Below are 23,794 nucleotides of genomic sequence, written 5' to 3' on the forward strand. Positions count from 1 at the left end.
GAGAGAGAGAGAGAGAGAGAGAGACTAAGCGGATATGTCCCTGACAGAGACATCATCCAGCCATAGCAGTTAATTTATTTTCCTGTCAACAGGATTGCCCAATTTCTTTGCAAAGCATTTTCACTTTCTACCAATGATTGCCCCATCAATGCATTGGGAGGGCTTCCTGATTACATACAACCCTGGGTCTTGTGATTCCATTAACTAATCCATTCTCTGGGGGTTCATATGGTAGGCAAGAATTATAATATAATCATTTTAATAATCTAAAACTGTTGTTATGCACTGATAACCTTCTGAATGTTGCTGATTGTTTGTGAAGGTATGTTCATATGCTTTTAATTACAAGGTTTTTGTTCTTCACCTTATAGTGTTTATTTTTCAAATTCTAGTTTTTTACATTTTTTGGACACTCTAGAGCAGAAATGACTTATCAAATTTATTAGTTGTTGACTGATTTTTATAAATCTTACCTCTGTGTTCTTTTTTCTACAGAAATTCAACATACTGCATGAAGGTGTCGATGTCCTTAACAGTCGCTGAAAATGAATCGGGACTTTGCTACAATAGCACAATCCGCTATTTAGAAAAATCAGAAATCACTAGAACAAAGATAATTTCCTGCCCGGATATTGAGGATTACAAAACAGGAAACCAAGAACCAGATGTAATATGGTACAAGGTAATGCAGTTATAAGGGTTGTTTAACATTAAGGTAGCCTAAGCCACATATTATAGGTTCATAAAATGGGGAGCAGTGCAGAAGAAGGAAATCTGTATCATTTTCACAGAATACTTTAATTTGAGTTACCCTGGTATTAAATGGTGGTAGGTGGAAAACTGATAAAAGGAGGTGTTTCTTTGCATAGTGCATAGCTAACTCAGCAAGGTACAATAATGATTGCTAGCTTTTAAAAACATGATATATGCTCATATTAGACTAAACCAGGTGCTAACCCAATTAGCCATATTCTAGCCAAATAGAATATACTGTGTATAGAGGTAATATGTTGTCAGACATCTGAGGAGAAGGCCATCCTTTACAAATTCATGAAGCATGATACTGAACTAGAAATATAAAATATGTAGCTTCCTTGAACAGACTCAGACCAGTCAGGCATAGTGTTGTCTCCTTTGCCTGGCAGTCATTTGCTAAGGTGCTTATCCCCAAAGTAGTGTCACTGGGCATCTGGTCCCCACCAATTTATTTCTTGGTGCTCATTTTCTTCTTCCTAAAAGCAGATAATCAGTCCTGGCTCTCCTCCAGCCAAGAAGAGCAGGAAGTTGTTCAGAAGACCCCAGGAGAAGGCATAACCTTTTGATATTAAGGGAATGCCCATTAAAAATAGCTTCCTCGATCATGGGAGGATGCTTGGCTTGCAGCCTCCCATCATTTTCTGATTGGATCCCATACCCTATGGCAGCCATTTTGTGGTGACACCGACTCACCCATTCTCAAAATTCCAGAATTGGCAACAGCCTCAACCACAAACCCTGACTTAGGATCTCAAAGAGAGAAGGGTCTTTCCTAACACCTTTGATCCTTCGATTGATAATGACAAGAACTGAACATTCTGCATGTGAAGCTAGTTCTCTGCTGTTAAGCAGTAGCCCCTGTTCCTGGTGGCCTTAATCTGATCCAGAAATGCTCTTTGTACATTCAGAATCTAGCACAGAGTTTGGGATACTTATTTCCCCCTTCCAAACGTCTTGTAGACAAGAGGGTGAAGCTTCTACTTATGAAGCCGCCCAAACAAACCATGCTATTGGCCCATCTAGCCCAACATTGTCTCCTTTGACATGTCCAGTGACTTTCTAAAATCACAAGCAAAGAAAAGTCTTTCCCAGGGCCTGTTTCCTTGAACTAAAGATGCCAACAATTGAACCTGGAACCTGCAGCAAGCAAAGCAGCTGCTCTGCCAGTGAGCCCTGGTTTCTTTCTTTCTTGTTTGGCAAGTTGCTGTTGTTTATATTGCATATAAAGTTAAAAGCAACAAAAATTTGCAAGTAATTAACAAAACAGAGAGAGATAAAGGGTGAGAAAATCAAAGTGGCTCATTTTAATAAGAATTGCTATTGAATCTTTCCATCAGCCAAACCCAGCTTTGTTTGAGTCCTGCTGCCAATGCAAAATGAGGCAATTTAAGTCCCATCTCATCAGCCTTGCTGTGCTTAGTTTGTGCACAAATAATTTATTTGGAACTGGGATGACATACAGGGAGCCATGATATGTCAGCAGAGAGCAAGACATTCAGTGATGCTCTGTCAGTCTGTTTTTTCTCTTACAAGAACCCTGCCTATTTCAATGCAGGCTGACAAAACATGCATTCTGACATGGGGTGAGTAGAAATGAAATTTGGTGTTTGTGTCTCTTGTCAGCTATTAAAAGGGCTTTGCCCCCAGATGTCTGGAGAAATTTATACAAGCTGGTAGAGCCAAACAGGAAATGGGACATGGAACTGAGTTTGTGCATGCATATTTGGGAAAGCTGGAATCCTGAATGTGGTACTGAATGTACAAGTAGTGGATTGTGCAATTAGAATATTAATATGGGGGGGGGGGGGTAGCTGATTATAAGACTCTTTGGAGGCAAAGAAGAAAGCATTACTCTGCGAACTCTGGATTCTGGAGCGGGTTGAGTTGGACACCAGCATCTGACATGTCTGCCTCCACATCTCTTTTGGGATCAGATTTCAGACTGACTGGGATCCAGCTGTACCTGAAAATTATACATATTACCTCAGTCCCCCATCCTCTGCCCCCTGGAGTATTTTGTGCTACTGTCCTCCATTTCCTACAATGCTGAAAAAGCTTTAGAATGAAGAACTGAGACTTTGAGCTGTGCTGTGCATAGTCACTAAGGCATCTTGGAATGCTGGGGGTCATGGGAGCTGCATTTCCATGGGCTCCAGCACTCCTGGATGTTGATTTGAGCATGTGCGATAGGAGACAGAGCCTTTGTTTCTAAGATGGTTCCCTGGAACTGCCTTTCTCACTTGGTTGTAAGTGACCTTTTAATTTGCATGGTGCTTTTTCTTTGGTCATGGATGTCAGTCTTTTGTGTCTTTGCAAATTCCTTTTGCATTGCTAACCACTTAAAGTCAAAGAAGGTAAGGTGGAACCTACATATTTTAAATAAATTAATGAACATCGTACATAATTGGGGTCAGTGGCACAAGGGGGGCTTGAGGGACCACTGTGGTAGGGACTGTGGATACAAACTGAGCAAATAAATAAATAATTGAGAGCCCAATTAGACAATATGGTATCTCTGGTGAGAACCCAGGGGCACCACAGTCATATTACCTCAGGATTTCTGTTACATTAAAAATGCTGCAGATGCCTGACCCTTCTCAGGCCTACAGCATGGGTGGGAGAAGGGACATCTGACTTTCCTCATCTCTGTCTTTCCTCAGTGCCCAAATGCCCCTTCTCCCCCTTCAATTTGATTCTGAACAGATCATGCCCCACAGATTTTAAAGCAACCAAAATCCCAAGATAAAACAGCCATAGCATCTCTAGGTTGTTCCAGGGACTGCTGTATAATCTAGTTGTGCCCCAAACTGCTCGGTTCTCAGTTCCGAACTGATTTTTTTTTTTGCATCCAGAAAAATAATCTTTTTTTTTCCAAATTAATGCTGGAACAAATTTGGGTGGCTCTGTCCCAAATCAATGGTTTAATATAATGGTAGGAAGTCAACTCAGATGTCTTTACTTTGCATATACAGACAGTTTTTACCCATGTGCCATGCACAGGTTATACAGTGTCTGCCTGATGGGTGACAACCAACTATTAAGCTGTCATATTGGCTAAATTGAGCAGAATTGATATTATGCATCAGAAAGAGCAACATGGCAGCAAGTCCATTACAAGGCATTTTTTTAAAAAAAGAAGATTGCTGTGTGGTGAAGAGAGCACAGTGGAATGTCCTCTAACTTTGTCATTCCTTTGCACTTCTGAAGGGCTTTAATGAGGGCATGAGCAATTACCAACAAGATGGTGGCGATGCCTGAAGATGATCTCTTGAGATGTTAATTGTTTCTGATAATAACTGGGAAGAATAAGCTCTGTGGGACTTTTGCTTAAAAATGTAAATCTGGGGCAGGGCCAGTGAGTGAGGTTCTTTAGGGGCCTGTCCTGACTCTCTAGCTTTTAATGTTTTTAAATACAGGTCTCACCTCTGGAACAACTGTTGCTTTATTTGGCCTGAGATATTTTGATGCATGAGTCAGAAAAACACCAGACTGTTGCCCCATTCTGGAACTCATTACCATAAGGTGCAATCACCTAAATAACCTTCACTGAAATACGTTTTGTATGAGAATGTCACAGAGCCCTGCTGAATCGGACCAAAGGTTCATCTAGTCCAGTATCCTTTTGTGACAGGCAGCTAGGATGCCAACTCTGCCTTGGAAAATTCATGAATGTGGATATCTGAGAAGAGTAGCCAGGGGACGGGGGGGTCAAATGACCCTGGGTGCAATGGCGGGGGGGGGTACAAAATTGCCCCGTGCACCCCCCTACACTTGGGGGCAGGGGTGATTTGAACTGGCATTGCAGTGGCAGGCCAGCTCCTGGGCCGCCTGCCACAGCACCCTGCCCCCTGCCTCCCTGCAGGGCCTGGGGAGGGCAGGAGGCAGCCTGCAAGGTGGCAGGTGGGTTCGGACAGGAGCCGCAGCAGCAGGCTGGCCCTGCCCCCAAGCCCCGTCCTGGAGCCCCCACCCCGAGCACGGATCAGGGTGTGGGTTTTATGTTTTGTGTTTGGTGTTTTATGTCTTGTGTTTTATGTTTTATGTTTTGGAGGGACAGGTTATGCGACCTCCAGAGGGGTCTTTTTGATCGCAAAGAAATTGTTAAACAGGAGTTTGTTTTGTCAGTAAAATGAACTGAGTACCTGCCCAGCCAAGCTGTGGTCATGGTCATGGAGGGGGAAGTTTGTAGGCAGTTGTCAAACAGGGAAGTGGTTAACCAGGATGTAGATACAGTGAACAGATCGTAGAGAGCGGAAGATCAAGATCAAGCAGGTCTGTGCAAACATACCAGTAAATAGCATTCGGTAAACTCCTCACATGTAACCCCTACAAATTAGTTAATACAGGCACATAACTGCACACCAGGATTATGTTTTATTGTCCCCTGTTAAACACTGATACATAGTCTAGCCATAGTACAGGCTACAACAGAGCAAAAGGTGGGTCCTAGTGGAGAGGGGGATGAAAACATTTAAACCCCCTCTACAGTCAAGAGAACCGCATACATACAGTAGTATAAGAATGGAAAGTTCAGGGCCAACTGTCTGGGTAACTACGGTGTGATGCCAGCAGCATGAGCCTTCATTGCAGAAAAGTGCTGTATTTAAAAGTTATGAACTTGCCTGAGAGAGTGTTTTCCCTGAGGAAAACCTCACATCCCACAACTCCTCATTAGGTGTTATTATCTCAGTTGTGTGTTTCTTTCTGAATAAACTTCATTCTTCACTTTTAAAAAGAATGCCTGTCAGTTTATTTCAGTGTCCCTCAGTTATCAATTCACACTTGGATACTTTAGTACTCTGGCCCTAATTTTATCCCTTCAAACCTCTTTTTCAGTCCCCCTGGGAACCTTTTCAGTCGCCCAGGGTTCCCCTGGGGGAGGAGGGAGGCAGAAAATTGTGACAAAGAAAACTCCTGTGGGATGGTGTCCAACCTCCAGGACATCACACCTATTTTTAACAGTGGGCTGCCAAGTGCTTTTCAGACACCTTGTTCATCTGCAGGTTCATAGAGCCAGGGATGTACTGCTTCTGTACGTGGAGGTTCCATTTAGCTATCATGGCTAATAAGCACTGATTGACCAGTACCCCATATGATTCTCTTAACATTAATTTCAATGAGCATGCTCAGATTTTACCACACTTTAATCCTGCCTTTCTTCAAAGTACTTGCAAAAGCTTACAAAGGCATTTTTCACACTGCATAATTACACTGGGGTACAACCGGGAGCATAAATTCCGAGCCAATGTTATCCCAGCTCCTCCCTTCACACGGCTGCATGTCTCCATGTAGGAATTGAGTGAAGACCAGGATGAAATACTCACATTTCTTTTGCATGAGTGCAGTTCCCAAGCAAAGCCTCTTGAGCAAACAGTATGCACAAAGAGGGGAACGGGGAAATTTCAAATCCTCACTCCCCATTAACCAAGGTGGAATGTCAGTGGGCCGCTGCATTGAGCGGGAAACGTGCTTGGGGGAACATGTCGGGAAGGGCTGCAACGGTTGGTGGGAGAGAAGAACGTGACATCAGAAGAGGAGGCCAGGGAGGTGGCCTGCTGGTGTGGGGAGATCAGGTGGTAAGGCGGGAAAAATAAATGTGCCTAGGGGAACATATCAGGAAGAGTGGGCTGCAAAGGTCGGTTGGAGAGAAGAACGTGATGTCAGAAGGGGAGGTCAGGGAGGTGGGTTGATGGGGTGGGGAGATCAGGCAGCAAGGCGGGAAAAATAAACACAGCTGCCACGGTGTTTGCATGGCAGCAGGGTCAGCGCAGGATATGTGAAACGAACGGCCAATTTGGCGATTTTTGAAAACCCCAGGATAAGGGAAATTGCACATGGCACCCCTGATTTAGGACCAGGAACCATGCGAAAATCTTGCACAAGTCACTGCCCCATCCCAGGATATTTGGACCATGCGGAAAACACCATGGTTCTTCTTTCCCCATTTTCTACTCACCATCACTGTGGGAGGCTGAGAGAGAACAATTGGCTCAGAGTTACCCAGTGAGCTGTGTGGATATTTGAATCCAGATATCCAATCTTAGTCCAACATGCTAGTTGCTATACCTCACTGACTCTCAGATCTACTGTCTGAGGTAGTCTTTTCAGGTAAAACTGCCCCTGAAGTAAAAGTAGAGAAAAGAGTGCCTTCAGTCATTTCAGAGTATTTTCTTGATTAAACTGAGTCAGCTGTACACATTTCAAGTGTTCAAGGGCTGAACCTGAGGCCTTCAGAATGTATATAAAGCAAGCACTTTTCCACAGAGCCGCAACTCCTTCTTTGCATCCTTGCACCTGAGATATGAGTTAATATTTTGAATTTGCCCTATAGTAGAAAATGCTTCTCCTTCTAATGATTGGGCCAGCTCTAGCCCTCAACTTATTTGTTGGCTGCCTAAACTCTGTTCTACAGAAAGATGATAGTATGATCAGTTGAGGTGCAGTGGTTGAGAAAATTGTGTCCTTCTGCATTAGAATATAGTCCCGAATGAATTTGAGAATTATTATTCATTTGTATGCTCTGTCTTTGTCAAAACCATTGTTTTGTGCATTATTAAACATGGTGCTTTGCTCCAAGAGCATTTATAGTTCATTGAATGACTTTCAAAAGGATGCGGGCAGCAGGGCTAGGTAGGCACTAGGATCCAGGCAGAGCATTCTACAACAGAGAAGGACCAGCATGCTTTGTTCTGTGGTGGAGGAATATACAACCCTACTATCATCTTTCTGTGAAACAGAGCATAATATGATGTGTTGGTTAGGTTGCTGATAAAGGTCAGGAAGGCCTGCAGAGACATGGGTTCAAATTCCAACTTTACTGCCTTGGACCTGACCGTTTGCCTCATCCTAATCTCTCACAGAGAGCTTTGTGGAGATAGAACTTATTGCAGAGGTGAGGGGAACTATGTATGCCTGAGCTCCTTGGAGGAATGGCAGGATAAAAATAAATGATTGAGTGCACTGGTCCAGTTAAATCCATCAGCCCAGAGGGAAACCACTTCATGGTGTTAATTCAGGGTTATATTTATACATATACATGTCACTCCAGGTACAATGCCTTACATCAAAATCATTCTATTTTAACTATAGTATAAGTTTCCTTTATAATGGAAATTATACTAATGAAATTATACTAATCAAATGCTTCTCAAGGATTTACTGTTTCCATGGCACTATGAGGCCTAAAGGATTGTTTTGACACCATGGATTGAGTGCATGAGTCAGAGATATCACAGAAGGAATAAGACTTTAAGGAAAAATGTTTGCTGAGGGGAAAATGAGATAGGAAGAGAAAAAGATTTTAGGATGTAAAATATGATCCATCTTTGATCCCTTCTTCTTAATGTGGTAAAGGAAGAAGAAGAAAAATAGAAATTCTAAAGCCGATTGGTGAAAGATAAGTGGCTGTTATTCTCGGCTCAAGTTGTCTTTGTCCTTTGCATTTTCAAGGAACAGAGAATAAACTTTCTGTTGGCATATTCAGCCTTGTTTGCATGCAGAGGCAACCGAAGCAGCAAGGAATTCTAGGAAGCTGTATAAACATTCTAAAGGTGACAGTTAAAATCTGTTGGTAGTGTTCTGTTCCCTCACTCACTGACTAGCTTGCCTAAGTGAAAAGATGTTCTCTGTACTGTTGTAAACCAAATGCTATGTAAAAGTGCTCTGTCAAATATATTGTATTGCAACCAAACTGTAACAAACTGTGAACCGTGCATGTAACTATATATTTGTGATACTTTGTTAATGTGTATATACTGTACAGTGGTACCTCAGAAATCGACGCCTTCGGTGATTGCTGATTTTGGAGATCGCTGATCGCCAGGTGCTGACTTCTGCACTTGGAAGCTTCCATCAGTTTCTGAGGCTACACAAACGGCGTTGCGCGTATGCAAATGGTGTTGTGAATGCGCAAACGGTGTACCTCGGAGTACACAATTTTTGGTGTTCGCCGGCCGTCACCAGATGGTTTACCGGCTAACACCGAGGTTCCACTGTATATGTTTTCTCTCTCAGTTAAGTAAAGTTCTCCTTATGTTTATGAACTTTTGAGGTAAAATGGCTGGTCTTTTGAGAGATAACTATTCTAATTTAACGTGCCGCACAATCCACATTTCTGCTCGTTACTCTGACAGGATTATAAATTCTAAATATACCTGCTGCCCTTCAATTTCCACATGGCATTTAATATTCCCCATTACAATGCCATCATGGTCATTTCAACTTGCTAGAGACCAGCGAGTTGTAACATTCTAAGGAGAGTTACACCCTTCTAAGAGCATTTAAGTTCATGGGTTTAGAATGGTGTGAGTCTGTATTCCATTCAGAGTTCAAAGTATATTTAGGATTGCAGCTGTGATTCGCTAGTTTTGCTGTTTGAAAGAGCTTGTGCTTCTCCTGTCATGTTATTGAAATTGACACTTGGTTTCCTGCATTGATTTTCTCCTAAACATTGGCATTTGTCTCTTTGATATCGATCCTTTCCTTGTTCATTCTTATTGTTTTAAATTTTATTAGTACAGGTAGACAAAACTGGAAATTGTAATTATTTTCTCTGAACACACAGCAGGTACTGGAGATGATCTTTTCAGTCTCCCTCCGCAAGGTATATGTTGCAGCCAACTTTGTGTGTGTGTGTGTGTGTGTGTGTGTGTGTGTGTGTGTGTGTGTGTGTGTGTTGTATAGTGCACCTATCTTATTGGGACCCAAGGCGGATTATGTTGAGTGAGTCAATACAATCAACATTCAATTAAAAATGCAATAAGATCAGAATAGTAGAAATATGGAACTAATCTAAAATCTAAAAACAAAACTGAAGCAAAGCATAAGTATTAACAAAACACATTATACAATGCAGAAATTACATACTAGGATCCTACTAGGATCCTACTACACCACAGTATAGCCTGCAGTCCATAATACCTTATCTAAGTGACTTTGGGAACCATTTTGTACAGTGCAACCCCATTACCTATGTAGGATAGCCTTCTTGAATAATTCAGTTGGACATAGTTTGTGGAAAGCCAGGAGAGGGGAGCCTTCCTGACTGTTTTTCTCTGAAAAGATGCTAGGGCGAGAAGGAGAAAAAGATCTGGTGAGGGGGTTGAGTCTGGTGAGGGGGTTGAGTAGCTATTATCGTTTGTCACTCAATGAGATATCCAAAAGATGCCTGTCATGTACAGTGTCCACTCCCCCCACTTCTCCTTCCCTCATTGCCTTGGAGATAGATGACAGTTAGGGACAATGGTACTACTAATGGTGGTTAGTGGGCAAATCAAGTCTTTGGGATGAGGCAAAGTTTGGCTCCATCCTTTTGAAAGAGGCACTAAGAATCTTCTGGAATCAGATTCCTGTGAAAACAACCAGATCTGATTTCACTATCCCATTTTACAAATAGTTGATTTTTCACTGCCGTATATATTGGTATGCTTTTACTGTACTTTTATTCCATTTCTATCCTGCCCTACCCCAGCTGATGTTGGGCTCAGGGCAGCTCACAACACATGTTATCTATAAACATTCACAATAGTATATAACATCATTAATATAATCATAATGGTTAAAACTCAATCGCTAAATAGTTAAGGCTTGTAATATATCTTAAAAAATTGGCACCCCCTAACTCTGCAATTTGGGCCTCGGTGTGCTCATGTGAATGTGGGCAGTCCCAAGCAAATTTTGTCTGAAAGCAGACCACTAGGGCCATGGTGGCGAACCTATGGACCTATGGTGGCAAACCAATTGGCCATGATGGCAGGGGCTGATGGGAATTGTAGTCCGTGAACATCTGGAGTGCCATAGGTTCGCCACCACTGCACTAGGGAATGTTAACAGTAATCTAAATGATCAGGGCTCACTTGCGTGCTTTTGAAAAGAAGGAAGAAGGAGCACCAGCTTGCTGCGGTGGTTATACTAACTAGGGTCTGGGAAACCAGACTCAAACTTCCAGTTTGCCTTGAAAACTTGGTGGGTGACCCTAGGTCAGGGGTCTGCAACCTGTGGCTCCCCCTGCAGGGGCTGATGGGATTTGTAGTCCATGAACATCTGGAGAGCCGCAGCTTGCAGACCCCTGACCTAGGTCAACAATACAATCTCAGCCTAAGCTACCCCACAGAGTTCTGAGGATAAAATGAACAAAGTAAGCCAGTTTTGGTCTCCATGGGAGAGAAAGGCAGGGTATCAATCAAATAAATTAAATAAATTAAATTTATAAAAATTGACAGCAACATGGGATTGACAGCATTCATATGCATGATGTTATTCATTAGATTTGGGCCTTCATTGTATCATTGATTTAAAACCCTGTCATTATTCTTTCAAAACAGCTCTAACAAGTATTCTGAACATTAAAATAATTTTGTCATATTTACATGTTACAATTATAGAACTGGTGATCACATGAGTTTGTGTTCTATATGTGATATAATATAGATATGTTCCTTTAAGTTTGCATAGCCTACGCCAGCGTGCGATGCGTTCTTTTGTTAGTCATTATTCTTTGCCATGTAAGCCAGTGAATTTAAATTTTTGATAATTTTTTTAACAGGAATGTAAGCCAAAAATGTGGAGGAATATAATAGTCCAGAAAGAAAATTCTCTTCTAATACAAGATGTCCAAGAAGAAGATGGTGGAAATTATACTTGTGAGCTAAAGTTTGAGGGAAAGCTAATAAGACGAACAACAGAACTCAAAGTTACAGGTAAGAAACTTTTGTTGTGATATAAGGAGGAAAAGGGTGTGGAGTATAAAATGTGAGGAAAGTTGGCTATGTGGAATAATCTTAAAGAAATCTTTTGTCCTACATTTTTATCAATCAAAAGTGACTTACACAAAGTTCTGCAAAATAGCACATGGCTGATCTTCAGCCTATCAGTAAAATGCATGACACACAAGTGGAAGATACTGATGATATAGAACAGTAAACTAAGCTAGGGGTCAAAATACCAGGTTTCATCAGTGAACCCACCCCATAACAACATGGCCTGGTCCCCCTTACTCATTTCACTCACAGGCTACCTATCACTGGGTCTGTCCCACCAGGTTGTAGATTTCTTGGCCTCATCCTTCCCAGCAGCTGCTGAAGGGCAAGATGTGGAAGAAATAATAAGACATGAGGGAGTTGCTTGTTGTGCATTTGCAAATGTTACCACCTGCGCAAGGATTATTTGCTGGGGAAGTTAGGTCAGTTACGGTGTGTGTGCTGCTTCTGTGTAGTGTTCCTTCTTTATGTGGTCTGCATTATGTAATTGTAGTTGTGGGTGAATGGGGGGGTAGATGCTTTTGGGATCATTACAAAATGTCATAATTATTCCCTGCAGCAGTGAGGAAAATCCTCAAGTCTGTTTACCCTTCATCTGGGAAAAGTCAGTATTGTAAGGATACAGACACAGGGGTAGCTTGGTGTTGATCCAGGAACTGTTGTACAAACAACTTTGCAGGCCACTGTGGTGCAAGCATATGCTGTACAATGTGCAGTTGCTGCTTTAGGATGGGAAGATCTCTGGCTGGGCTACAGCTGCTGCTCCTTTCCCACCTCCTCTATCTCTGGCTGAAGATCTTTCTCCATACTCTAGGCTGTTGTTATTATTATTATTATTTATTCAACTTATAGGCCACCTCATCACCGAAGAGCTCGAGGCAGCTCACAGTATGGCTGTTCTCCAGGACAGCAAATCAAAACAACATAAAACTTAAACCCATTAAAACATTAAGCAGCAGTTACTCATGACAAATTTAGATTAAAACAACAGAAGTTGTTTAACAAAGTTGTTTAAAACAGGCGCCCGATCTAAAGACCAAAAGAAAGGGAGGGAGTAGGCAGGGCCCGTTATCCTTTTGGCTTGTTTCTTTGGGAGCACCCAAGCCCTAAGAATAATTTTCAGTAATATCCTATCATCTTGAAAAGATCCCACCTTTCCAGTAAAGGAAGGTGAACAAAGCTAAAAATATGGCAGCATTAAAATTTGGGCACTAAGGTTAGTGATGAGACTCTTTGGGGGCATAGGCCCCAGAAGGTTGCCAGCCAGTTGTTTGGTGAGGTCAGCCCTGTTATCTAATTAATCTACAGGTGTAAAGCCAATGAGAGGTTACCTTGCTTTACTGCCCTCACTATCTATCCTTTCCAAAAGCATGGCAAATTGTTCCATAATTATTTATTTACAATATTTATTACTCACCTTTCTCCCAAAGATCTGGGAGCAAAGTGGAGCAACAGCATGAAGTCACCATTTAAAATGTAGACCATAACATACTATAGTTCACCATTACAATGATCATGTTTCTGCTTCTCTGCAACTCCCCAAAAGGCCCTTTTAAAAAGTTCCACTTCGCAGCCTGTCCTGAATGCCATCTGCCAACAGGCATTCTCTGACATGTTCAGATAAGTGATTCCTTAAAGTGAAAGAGCCTCCAGGTGCACCGCAATAGGCCACCCCCCTAGTGCAAGGGGGGGTGGCGAAAAGAAGCGCTACTGCTGACCCAACCTTCCATGTTGATACATATGGGGAGAAGTGGGTCTTCAGTCTGGTGTGTGGATCAGGAAGGTTTTTAAAGGTAAGCTTCAACATTAACATAACGACTGTGAAAATTTGACGTAGATTTTCTTTCATACTAAAAAAAGTTTCAGGTAATTTCCCCTTAACCTTTTTTCTTCTATCTGAAACTTTTTTATCCATTTGTAAAGACATTACACCGTTCCAATCACCCATTAGACACATATTTTCGTATTCTAAGTCCATTAATTTATCAGACAAGTGTTTATAAAATACTCTTTTCTTCTCATTTGGAGCATATACCCCAACCAACAGCAGTCTTTCCCCAAACCAGTCCACTTCTACTGCTATATACCTCCCCTCTCCTCAATGCAGAACATTGTCTTTCCCTTAAGCTTAGCTGCACTGGCCGTTTGCAAAACTCTTTACAGCAATTGTTGCAATTCAGCCAAGCAGTTTGCAGAAGGGATGGGGGATTGCAACTGGAATCCCTTCCTTCATGCAACTTCCAAACAGTGTTTCAAATTAACACAGCAACATCTCTTGAACTTACATCACATAACAAAACAATTGTATGGGGATCAAACCCCCAACTTGCTGCACACTTCCATTGCAAAAGCGACGGTAAGCAATTTATATTTGCAATCTCACTTTCAAGTGAATATAAAATGATTCCTTCCCAAACAGATTTTATGAGGAATAACATAAGTTAGATTAGTAGTGCAGATATAATTGAATATTTAAAATAAAAGAATTGAAAAGCCGGGCTGCCCTAATGTTTTCTCTTAGATATGGAAAAGTGCTACATGCTTTGACCTCCAATTTCCTGGGAATATATGATTAAAACTTTAAAGAAGGCGGGGTGTGGGGACAACTTTGTAGAATGGATATCAGCGATATACGTAAACCAAGTAGCAAAGATAAGAGTGAATGATGAACTCTCAGCAGCAATAAATATTAGAAATGGATCAAGACATTAGGGTTGCCCCCTTATCCCCGCTTTTATTTGTATTTGCTATAGAACTATTAGCAACCAAAATTAAGGAAAATGAGAATATTAGCGGCATTAAAATTAATAAATTGGAATATAAAATAAGATTATTCGCTGATGACATAAATAGTGATGTGTGAACACCCATTAGAATCAATTAGGATCCTCTGAAAAGTAATTCTAGAAGGAGTTCAAATCTCTGGTCTTAAAGTACACATGAAAACAAATCCAATATACGCATGTTATTTAATGTGAAAAACAGACGGAAGAGAGATTACAACAAATCATGAATTACAAAAATAGTAAGTAAAGTTAAATACTTTAAGCATAGTATTGGCAAACAGAATATTTTGCTGGTTTTAAGCAATAATTACCTTAAAATGGTTTGGAAAAGGAGTGCAAAAAGAGCTGCTAATTAGGTGGATCTAAGCTTCGAAAACTAACACTCCTGTTGGGCAGAATAGCAGCAGTCAAAGTCAAAATATTTTGGCAAAAAATGATTTTTCTTTTTTCAAAATGATCCCTATTATAATCTAATAACAAAATGCTTCCAACAACAAATGGAAAAAAGACTCCACAAAAAATTCTATCTGGGATAAATGTAAAACCGAGTAGAATTAATTATAAAAAAATGTCTGCTATAGGCAAGAGAGAGGAGGACTAGGAGTGCCAAACATGAAAAATAATATACTTCATCTAAGCCGCGCCATGTTGTGGATAAAGAAGTGGATGGGACTAGAAAACAAACAAATCTTTTGAAATGTAGAGGGGTATGATCTAATATATGGGTGGCATGCCTATCTATGGTATGGTAAAATCAAGGTAAACAGGGAATTTGACAATCATTATGTAAGGAAAGCATTGAGAATGGTTTGGGAAAGTTATAAAAATTCAACCTATATAAAGACACCTTGGTGGATATCCCCGCAGGAGGCTATATCCCTAAGACAAATGAACGAGGTACTTAATCCCATCAGATATAAGAATATAGTCATAGAAAATAACAACAAATGGAAGATGAAGGAAAGAGGAGAAATCATAGTAGAAGGCCAACAGAAAAGTCAATGGTTCCTCTATCTTCAAATGAAAGATATCAAATTTTTGCAAGATGCTCAAATGGGATTTGATCTGAACAACTGCGAATTATGGGGAAGCGTTGTTTAAAAAATGAGGAAGGCTAATAAAAAAGAGTATATACTGTGTTAATAGAAAAGGAAACTAAATCAGAGAGAATAAAAAATAATATGATCATTCAAGCACAGTCATTAGGCTTCTCGGGTTGAATTATTAGAGGAATGGGACAATTTAGGAAAGATATCAAATTTACACAAAATATTAATTTAAGAGAGAACTGGATTAAAATGTTCTACAGGTGGCACTTGTGTCCGGCTAAATTAGCCAAAATGTATAAGAGCGAATCCGACAGGTGTTGGAGATGTAAGAAGGTGGTGGGAACATATGAACATATATGGTGGGAGTGCGAAAAAATAAAAGGATTCTGGACAGAAGTTCAGGATATGATAAAGCGAATTACGAATACAAAACTGAAATTGACTAAAGAATTTTTGTTACTTAGTATTTTGGATAAGAGTGTAAGAAACACGCTGAAATATAAAAAACTCTTGTTATATATGGCTACAGCAGCGAGGATACTGATAGCCAAGAACTGGAAGTCGGAGCAGGTGCCTGCAGTTGAAGACTGGTTGAATGCCCTTACGGACTATGCAGCAAATGATAAACTTTCATCCTTATTGAAAAATAAGGAGAATAAGGACTTTATTGAAGACTGGTCTCCGTTCTTAAAATATATGAAAATTAGGAAAGAATGTAAAGAGATTTTGAGTTACTGTTCTATTTAAATTAAAAGGCAAGATTTAAATGTGTAAAGATTAGTTATTTATATATTTTATTTTTAATGTAAATAGATGTAAGAACATAAATGTAAATATAAATATGAGTTGGATTATATAGAAATATTTTGAAGTTAAGAGAAGAAGTAAGTTTTGAGTAAGACAAAATATAATTTCTACACTATAGGAATGAAGCTAGTAGGAAGTTAGAATAAGATACTGCTTAAATAATATAGGACAGAGGGAAAAATATATAAAAGAAAGCTAGCAGAATAGTAAGGAAGAAATGCTATATAAGTTTTTCTTTTTAAAGATGATGCGTTATGTTACTTAATGATAAAAGGTATCAGGGAAAAAAGGAAGTAGATATGATTTACTCGAATATAATTTTTTTTTTTAAAGCACTTAAACGAAAATTTGACGTAATTCTTCATCTCCACACTTCTTCTAAGGAGCTCATGTGAGGTGATTGTAGTCTGAGGCAGAACCACTGGTCTCAGGCTACTCAGTGTGCTTTCCTGGCTGATTTGGAGTTTGAACCCAGGGCTTCTCAGTGTGCTGTGATACTCTAACCACTAGAACACATTGCCACTTATATCCCTGTCCAGTTTATGCCAAAGGCAGGCTCCCTTAATATTTCATCCTTGCAACTCTATTGGAATGCATGATGTTTTGCCATCTATCTTCAATTAACTGCCACAGGATACCACCTTTTGTAAATGACCAATGTTGAATTATAAGGACATAAAAAAATCACTGTTAAGAGAGCAAATTTTCTGAGATTCTCTCTCATCTCCATTATTTCTTCTCACACATTCCATTTTGAAAGGCCCAGTTGTTTCAGAAAGCAGTGTGTATGCAGCAATATTAGCTTTGGTCTTGACAAATCATTCTGCTCAATTACATCGATGCAGTCCTTCTGCTTGAACTCCCAGTTCACTTAATTTCTCCTAAATCCCATTAATTCCCTAATTTTCAAATTGTGCGCATGGTTATCACTATGAAATTTGTTGTTGCTTCTATTATTATATAATGGATCCTCTTATCAGCTGGAGCAATCAGTTCAGATTTCACTTTATTTAAAGGCAAAGGACACTGAAGTTCCACTTAGCTGAATTGGATTACAGACAAATCTAATGTCTCTACTTCTGCTCGAGTTATCTTTGTTGTGTGGCAACATCAGCTCTTTTCAGAAGTTACAACTACATTGTGTAGGAGTCTATCAATGGGAACTTATTCTCAGCATTTCAGGTGAACAGGGCACTATATGGATTTTCATGCACAGCTGTGGTGGTACATACAAATGATCTCAGACTACTAAACCTTCACATCCACAGAAAATGTGCACCCTATTCACACAAATTGGCAGTTGTTCATATTGGGAGCCTGTAAGTAGTGTGTGTGCGCCCTTCCCAATACATATGATTGGAACTTCTGAAAACGGCTATAATCAAAACAAATTCTCATTAGTTAAGGATCAGTGCACATGATCAGACTAACATACGGACCTGGTCACATATCTTGAATCTTAATGCCACATTGCCAGTTCTAAAGAAAGCAATGGCAGAAATACAGGTTGCTGTCTCTCTTTCTTGGCAAAGGTAGGTGTGACCCAAAATGTGCAGCTGCTTCCAAAATTCATATCCTCTCATTTAGCTCCTCCCCTCTGAGAGATCTGGTATAACCTAATTATGTCATAATATCCAGCATTTTTTCTTCCAGTGGCAGCCAAAGAAATGCCAAAGATGATATTGATCAGGGGAGATTTCTAGTGGATGTTACCCAATGAGAGAGGGATTTGGTGTGCCTACTTGGCATTCTATCTAGTTTGATCCTCATTCAGTGTCTCTTTTCTACTACTCCCCTTCTAATTAGTGATGTGCTGAACCCCCTTTGAGAAATTTACCCCACTCTTTAATCTTCCCTTAATATGTCTCAGATGTTCTGCCCAATTCATTTTTGTTGCAATTTCACTGGCAACTTCTGATGCTCCCTAGATCATGTCCTCATTTCTGTGCTTTTAAAATCCTTCTTTTGTTTTGTTTTCTGGGCCAGTCATTACATTGATGTGGATTTAATACTCTTTCCCCCCTGATTGCTTTGTTGTGTGTTTGTCCACAGCCAAGAGAATGGTAGTTATTCAGTTTTAGAAATTAAAATGTTAAGAGGCAAAATGGGGGGTGGTGGTGATTTTTACTCTCTGATCCAAGTGGTTTTGACTGGAAAATCTCTGTTTCAATTTTCCTTCCCCATTGTGCAAACTGAACCTGTGATTATTTATTTTCTTGCCATTTTCTATTTCCTTGCATGGTTTTCCCCATAAAAGATACACATTTTCAATGCTACTTATGCATCAGTTTATCAGCATTACAAATATAAATACCCAGTAAATTGTGTTTATAAACCATTAAGTATGCATATCCCCCCCCCCCCCATCTAAAAAGCTAATGGGGAAAATAATGAAGTAGAAACTTTGTACTGCCAAAGGCTTTCATGGCTGAAATCAATGGTTTTCCAAGTTGTGTGGCCGTGGTCTGATAGTTTTCACTCCTAATGTTTTGCCCGTATCTGTGGCTTGCATTTTCAGAGGAATGTCATGGTGAGATGTGTTCTCTGGTGTGAATATGAAAGTATATCAGCTCCTTGTCCATGGCCATGAGTACTTTGCGCTTGCAGGTGGTATAGATTCTTTCCCGTAACAGAGCGGGTTTTTTATTTTTTAAAATAACTTTTAATTGATTTTGTGTTCAAAAAAATTAACAAAATATAAAAGTAAATAGATAAGCCTTTTCAGATAAAAAATATTAAGCAATTTACATCTAGATATAGAGTGGATCTTGAAATGTGTTACATTCTGAATTGAAAAAGCCTTCATTATCAATCATCAATTATATTATTTTTATTTATTTATTTATTAACCTTTAATAGGCATAGACAGATCAGGATCTACACAGACACACTCTGCAGTCTCAAATACAGTTCAATGGCAAGAAAACAGTCCACACAACCCGATAGTTGACTTCGGGGGGTCAGATCACTTCAGATTTTTTTTTTTTTTAAGAAATAGCCAGAACAAATAAATACCCCTACACGTCAATGTAAAAATACAGTCTAATATAAAATTGCAGTATAAATAGATCTGATTAGCAAGTTAAAAACATAATAATACAGCAAATTGCATCCCACGCTGCCTAAATATTAGACAGTGTATATCAGTTAAAAAAACAGTTAAAAGCCATAATAAAATTAGGAATAAGTTAACACTTTAAAATGGTTGTTAGGTATAGGTTTACCGCCACGCAGTTGTATGATACTGCCCCCCCCAAGAAGAAAACGTGATGGCAACAGTGGTGGCAGAGATTTTCCTCGCCACTAATAAAGGGTGGATTAATCTTGAGACGCGCGTCTGCATTTCTATTTGGCACTCTAGGAGGACACGGGTAAGAGAGTCACGAGCCACAGCCAGCAAGTCTTTGTTGTTTTGGAATTTGGTGATACCTTCCATTGGTAGAGGCTGGCTGAAAACTATTGAGTCTGGCTAGCATAAATGCCCGACGGTGGGCAACCGGTAAGGTAGGATGCTAGGTAATTACTATAACTCCGGGTTACTTGGGAAGGATGCCCAAAGCCCGAGGAGAACAGACTGGAATTTTTGATGAGTAGAAAGCCTGACGTTCATGGTCTTTCAGTCTGTCTTTGATTTGGCTGAAAATAAAGTTCTCATTGCTGTTTTGAAGGACATTTAGATCTATTCCAATGCTCCTAATTTTGTTGGTAATTGCCTTGGACCAGTTGGAGACGTAATTATCTTTGAGTAGGTGTACAGTAATGTCGTCATCCTTGGATCTAAAGTGGATCTTAAGCCAGAATTTTATTGTGAAGATCCAGGCTAAGGTTTCGACTGTGGATAGTCCACATTCAAGGCACAGAGTAATGAAGGTGATACTATTGGGGACTCCCATTACTCTTCTCAAAAATGAGGCTTGGATTTGATCGACTTCAGAGTTGAAAGCATTGATCCATATGGGGATCCCATAAAGAGTCTTTGGAATCACCTTTGCTTGGAAGATCTTCAGGGCAGCAATGATGGATTGAAAACCCTTCCCGTAATAGAATTGGGCGATACCTGATAGCAGCCTTTTCCCGGAAGTTATGGAGCAAGATCTTTGTAATGACCACTGGAAATTATGTTGGAAATTTAGGCCTAAATATTTAAAAGATTTGACCTGGTTAAGATGGATGTTATTAATTTTCCATGACATCTGTTTCCAGCGAGTTGAGAAGACTACTATTTTGGATTTTGCGTAATTGACCTTTAATTCATTTTTGTCACAGTAGTTGAAGAATGCTTTTAAATATCTCATAAGGCCAACTCTGGTTTGCGATAGAATAGCAGTATCGTCGGCATACAGTAGCAATGGAATAGGATGGCCTCCTGCTTTCGGTGGATGTCCTTCTACCGTGTTGAGATGGTCTTGCAGGTCATTTATATATAAGTTGAATAGGTGCGGGGCCAGCACGCACCCCTGTTTGACTCCTCTCGAGGTAGATATTTTGTTGGAAAGTGAGCCTGAATGGTTCAATTTTACCTGGCAGGAGGTTGCACTGTACAGTTTCCGAATTAGCATGAATAGACGAGGATCCATGCCCATTTGGTCTAGTTTGGACCAGAGAAGGGTCCTAGAGACACTGTCAAAGGCATTACTCAGATCCAAAAATGCTACGTATAGTTTCTTTTGTCCTTGGTTGGTGTATTTGTCCACGAGAAAAGAGAGAGTAAGACAGTGGTCAATTGTAGATTTCCCGGCTCTGAATCCACCCTGTTCTGGACCTATAATCCTGTTTTTGTTTTGCCATGTCATTAATTTGCTCTCAAGATGTTTTGCATAGAGTTTTCCTAAAATTGATAATAGGCTAATAGGTCTGAAGTTCTCTGGTCTGTCCGTTGGTCCTTTCTTGTGGATTGGCACAATAATTGATGAGAGCCAAGTTTCGGGAATTATTCCATACTGGTCAATGAAAGAGAACAGCTTGACTAAAATAGGGGCCCACCAGTCAGTATGTTCCAAGAATACCTCGCCAGGAATCCCGTCCGGACCTGGGGCCTTATTTTTCTTTAGATGCTGAATTAAATGATGTATGTCCTCTAGTGTAGGAGATGGCCATGACGGAATGTTGTCCCCGTCCAGTTTCTCCCATGTATCTGATATGCTAGCAGGATCTCGAAGGAGAACTGAGAAATAGTTGGTCCATTGGGGTTCGGTTACATTTGCAGCAAGTACTGATTTGGGAGGTCCATTCACTATTGCCCAGAATTGTTTGATGTTATTAGATTTTAGGGCATCAGATAGTATTGTCCATTGAGTGTTAGCAAACTGATCTCTTTATATTAATATTCTATTAAATTTAGTTTTCTCTGAAGAATACCTACTAATCATTGTATATACCAACCCTAATACTCTCATAAGCAAATAATAAAATACCCTGGGTTATACTTGTTCCACCATTAAAATATTTCACGTTCAATCTTAATATAAAGCACTACACTCCCATACATTTTAAATGACCCAATCGTGTGCCAGTGGAGATGATGAAGAAGAAGAGTTGGATTTATATCCCCCTTTCTCTCCTGTAAGGAGATTCAAAGGGGCTTACAATCTCCTTGCCCTTCCCCCCTCACAACAAACACCCTGTGAAGTAGGTGGGGCTGAGAGAGCTCAGAAGAACTGTGGCTAGCTCAAGGTCACCCAGCTGGCATGTGTTGGAGTGCACAGGCTAATCTGAATTTCCCAGATAAGCCTCCACAACTCAAGCAGCAGAGTGGGGAATCAAACCCGGTTCCTCCAGATTAGAATGCACCTGCTCTTAACCACTGTGCCACTGCTGCTCCTTAAGATAAGATGAGACTTATCCTGGCAGGCAGGCACCATGCAATGCCATGGCACCCAACCCAGAAGCGGTTGTCTGTGTCCAGGCACACTGGCATAGCTTTCAGCACTAGTGTGACTGGGGGCGAGACAGGGGGTGGAGCCAACCTTAGTTGGTTTCCACTCTCTGCCCAGCCCCCATGTACCAGTGGAACCAGCCTTGGAGATACGCCTTGTTTTCCATGGCATATCTCTATTATTCTCTATGGAGGATTCTGACTGGAGGTTTTTTTTTGGGGGGGGGGGGGGCTTCCCGCGCTGTGGGAAAGCCCTTTGGAGAAGGCAAGGCAGCTCCAGAGCATCACCATCCCTGCCCACCCACCCACCCACCCACCCAATCTGGATTGGACTGTTAGGCTTTTATTCGTGTTACAGTGTGTGTTCAAAGCAATCATTGATATGGTTAGCCTGTGGGGATTTAAAGGTCCTTTTTGCTATGAGGAAAGAAGAATGGTTCTGGTGTTCCTCCAGCACAGAAGAAAGGTTAAAGATCAGAGGAGGTGTGCTTTCTTGTGCCAGAGCGTTTCCAGCTTGCAGGTCTGTCAGAACATCTCCTCACATCTCACTGTGACATGCCTCTGCTGATGCCAGCCATAGATGTGGGCAAAACGTTAGGAGCAAAAGCTACCCTGTTTCCCCTAATATAAGACATCCCCGAAAAATAAGACATAGTAGAGGTTTTGCTGAAGTGCAAAATATAAGGCATCCCCCGAAAGTAAGACATAGCAAAGTTTTTGTTTGGAAGCATGCCCGACGAACAGAACACAGAAAAATAAGACATCCCCTGAAAATAAGACATAGCGCATCTTTGGTTGCAAAAATTAATATAAGACACTGTCTTATATTCGGGGAAACACGGTACCACCCCACATTCACATAGCCTGGAAAACCCACAGCAGCCAGAGTAGAAACTGTTGACAAGAATATAAACTGATATAAAAAATAAGCAATTCAACAGTCCGCCAAACTGCGTGGTCCACATGTCAGCTTTTTGGAGGCCTTACTGGGTAAACTAGCCAACCTTTTGAATTCAAACTCTTCCGTCTCAAATTGTTTCCCCAGTTTGATAGAACTTAGATTAACCAGATATTTGTATGCATTAAAACACATTTTTTGCATAATTGAACATTTGGGGTCTAGTTTCTGCAGTGTTTCCAGTGCTGCACATCCTCCCAATTTAGCTTGAATTATTTTGAAGCCCATCCTGTAGCTTTGGGTTGAAAAGCTCATTCACCAAAAAAAAAAAAACATTCCCTGGACAATATTGTTGTAAATATGTGTTTATTAAAGATGACTCTCTCAGTGCAGTCTCTTTCAAACTGGGCTTGTTTCTATAGATTTTAAGGTCCAGGCATCTGTCCGGTCTTGTTATTAGCAAATTCACCTAGGATGTGGTGGAATGTTGTCCAACTTTTAAAAGGCTGCTGTTGACTTGCTAGAGCTGCCAACATGTTTTGCAGGTCCATTTGGTATCAAAACTCCCCAGTCACAATGATATGTTGTCTTTGCATAAATCAGATATTTGAAAAGCAAGGAAAACTTTAGAAATTGATTCTATAGATCAGGCCCATTCAGCTCTATTACAGCCTGCCAGGTTCTTCTCCATGATCCTGGTCCACCTTGTGGCTTCACCTTCAAGACTTTTGCTCTTGAAATTGTGCTGGCTGCCCTGTGAATAGGGAGGGTTTCTGCAGTGTTCCTTTGCTGTGTTTTCATTAAGGTTGCCAACTCCAGGAACTTCCCGAACAATTGGAGATGGAGCCTGGGGAAGGCAGAGTTTGGGA

The 23,794-nt window shown here is 40.6% G+C and overlaps 1 protein-coding gene across 1 annotated transcript in view; it reads left to right on the top strand.

Moving 5' to 3' along the window:
- Positions 1-23,794, top strand: part of IL1RAPL2 (interleukin 1 receptor accessory protein like 2) — a 552,812-nt gene that overhangs the window by 323,219 nt on the left and 205,799 nt on the right. Inside the window, exons 4-5 of the mRNA XM_048514525.1 lie at positions 496-682; positions 11,297-11,450. Coding sequence (XP_048370482.1) covers positions 496-682; positions 11,297-11,450 — 341 coding nt within the window. The remainder of the gene's footprint in view (positions 1-495; positions 683-11,296; positions 11,451-23,794) is intronic.

Source organism: Sphaerodactylus townsendi, linkage group LG13 (genome assembly GCF_021028975.2).
Source record: "Sphaerodactylus townsendi isolate TG3544 linkage group LG13, MPM_Stown_v2.3, whole genome shotgun sequence".
In the NCBI taxonomy this organism is placed as follows: domain Eukaryota; kingdom Metazoa; phylum Chordata; class Lepidosauria; order Squamata; family Sphaerodactylidae; genus Sphaerodactylus; species Sphaerodactylus townsendi.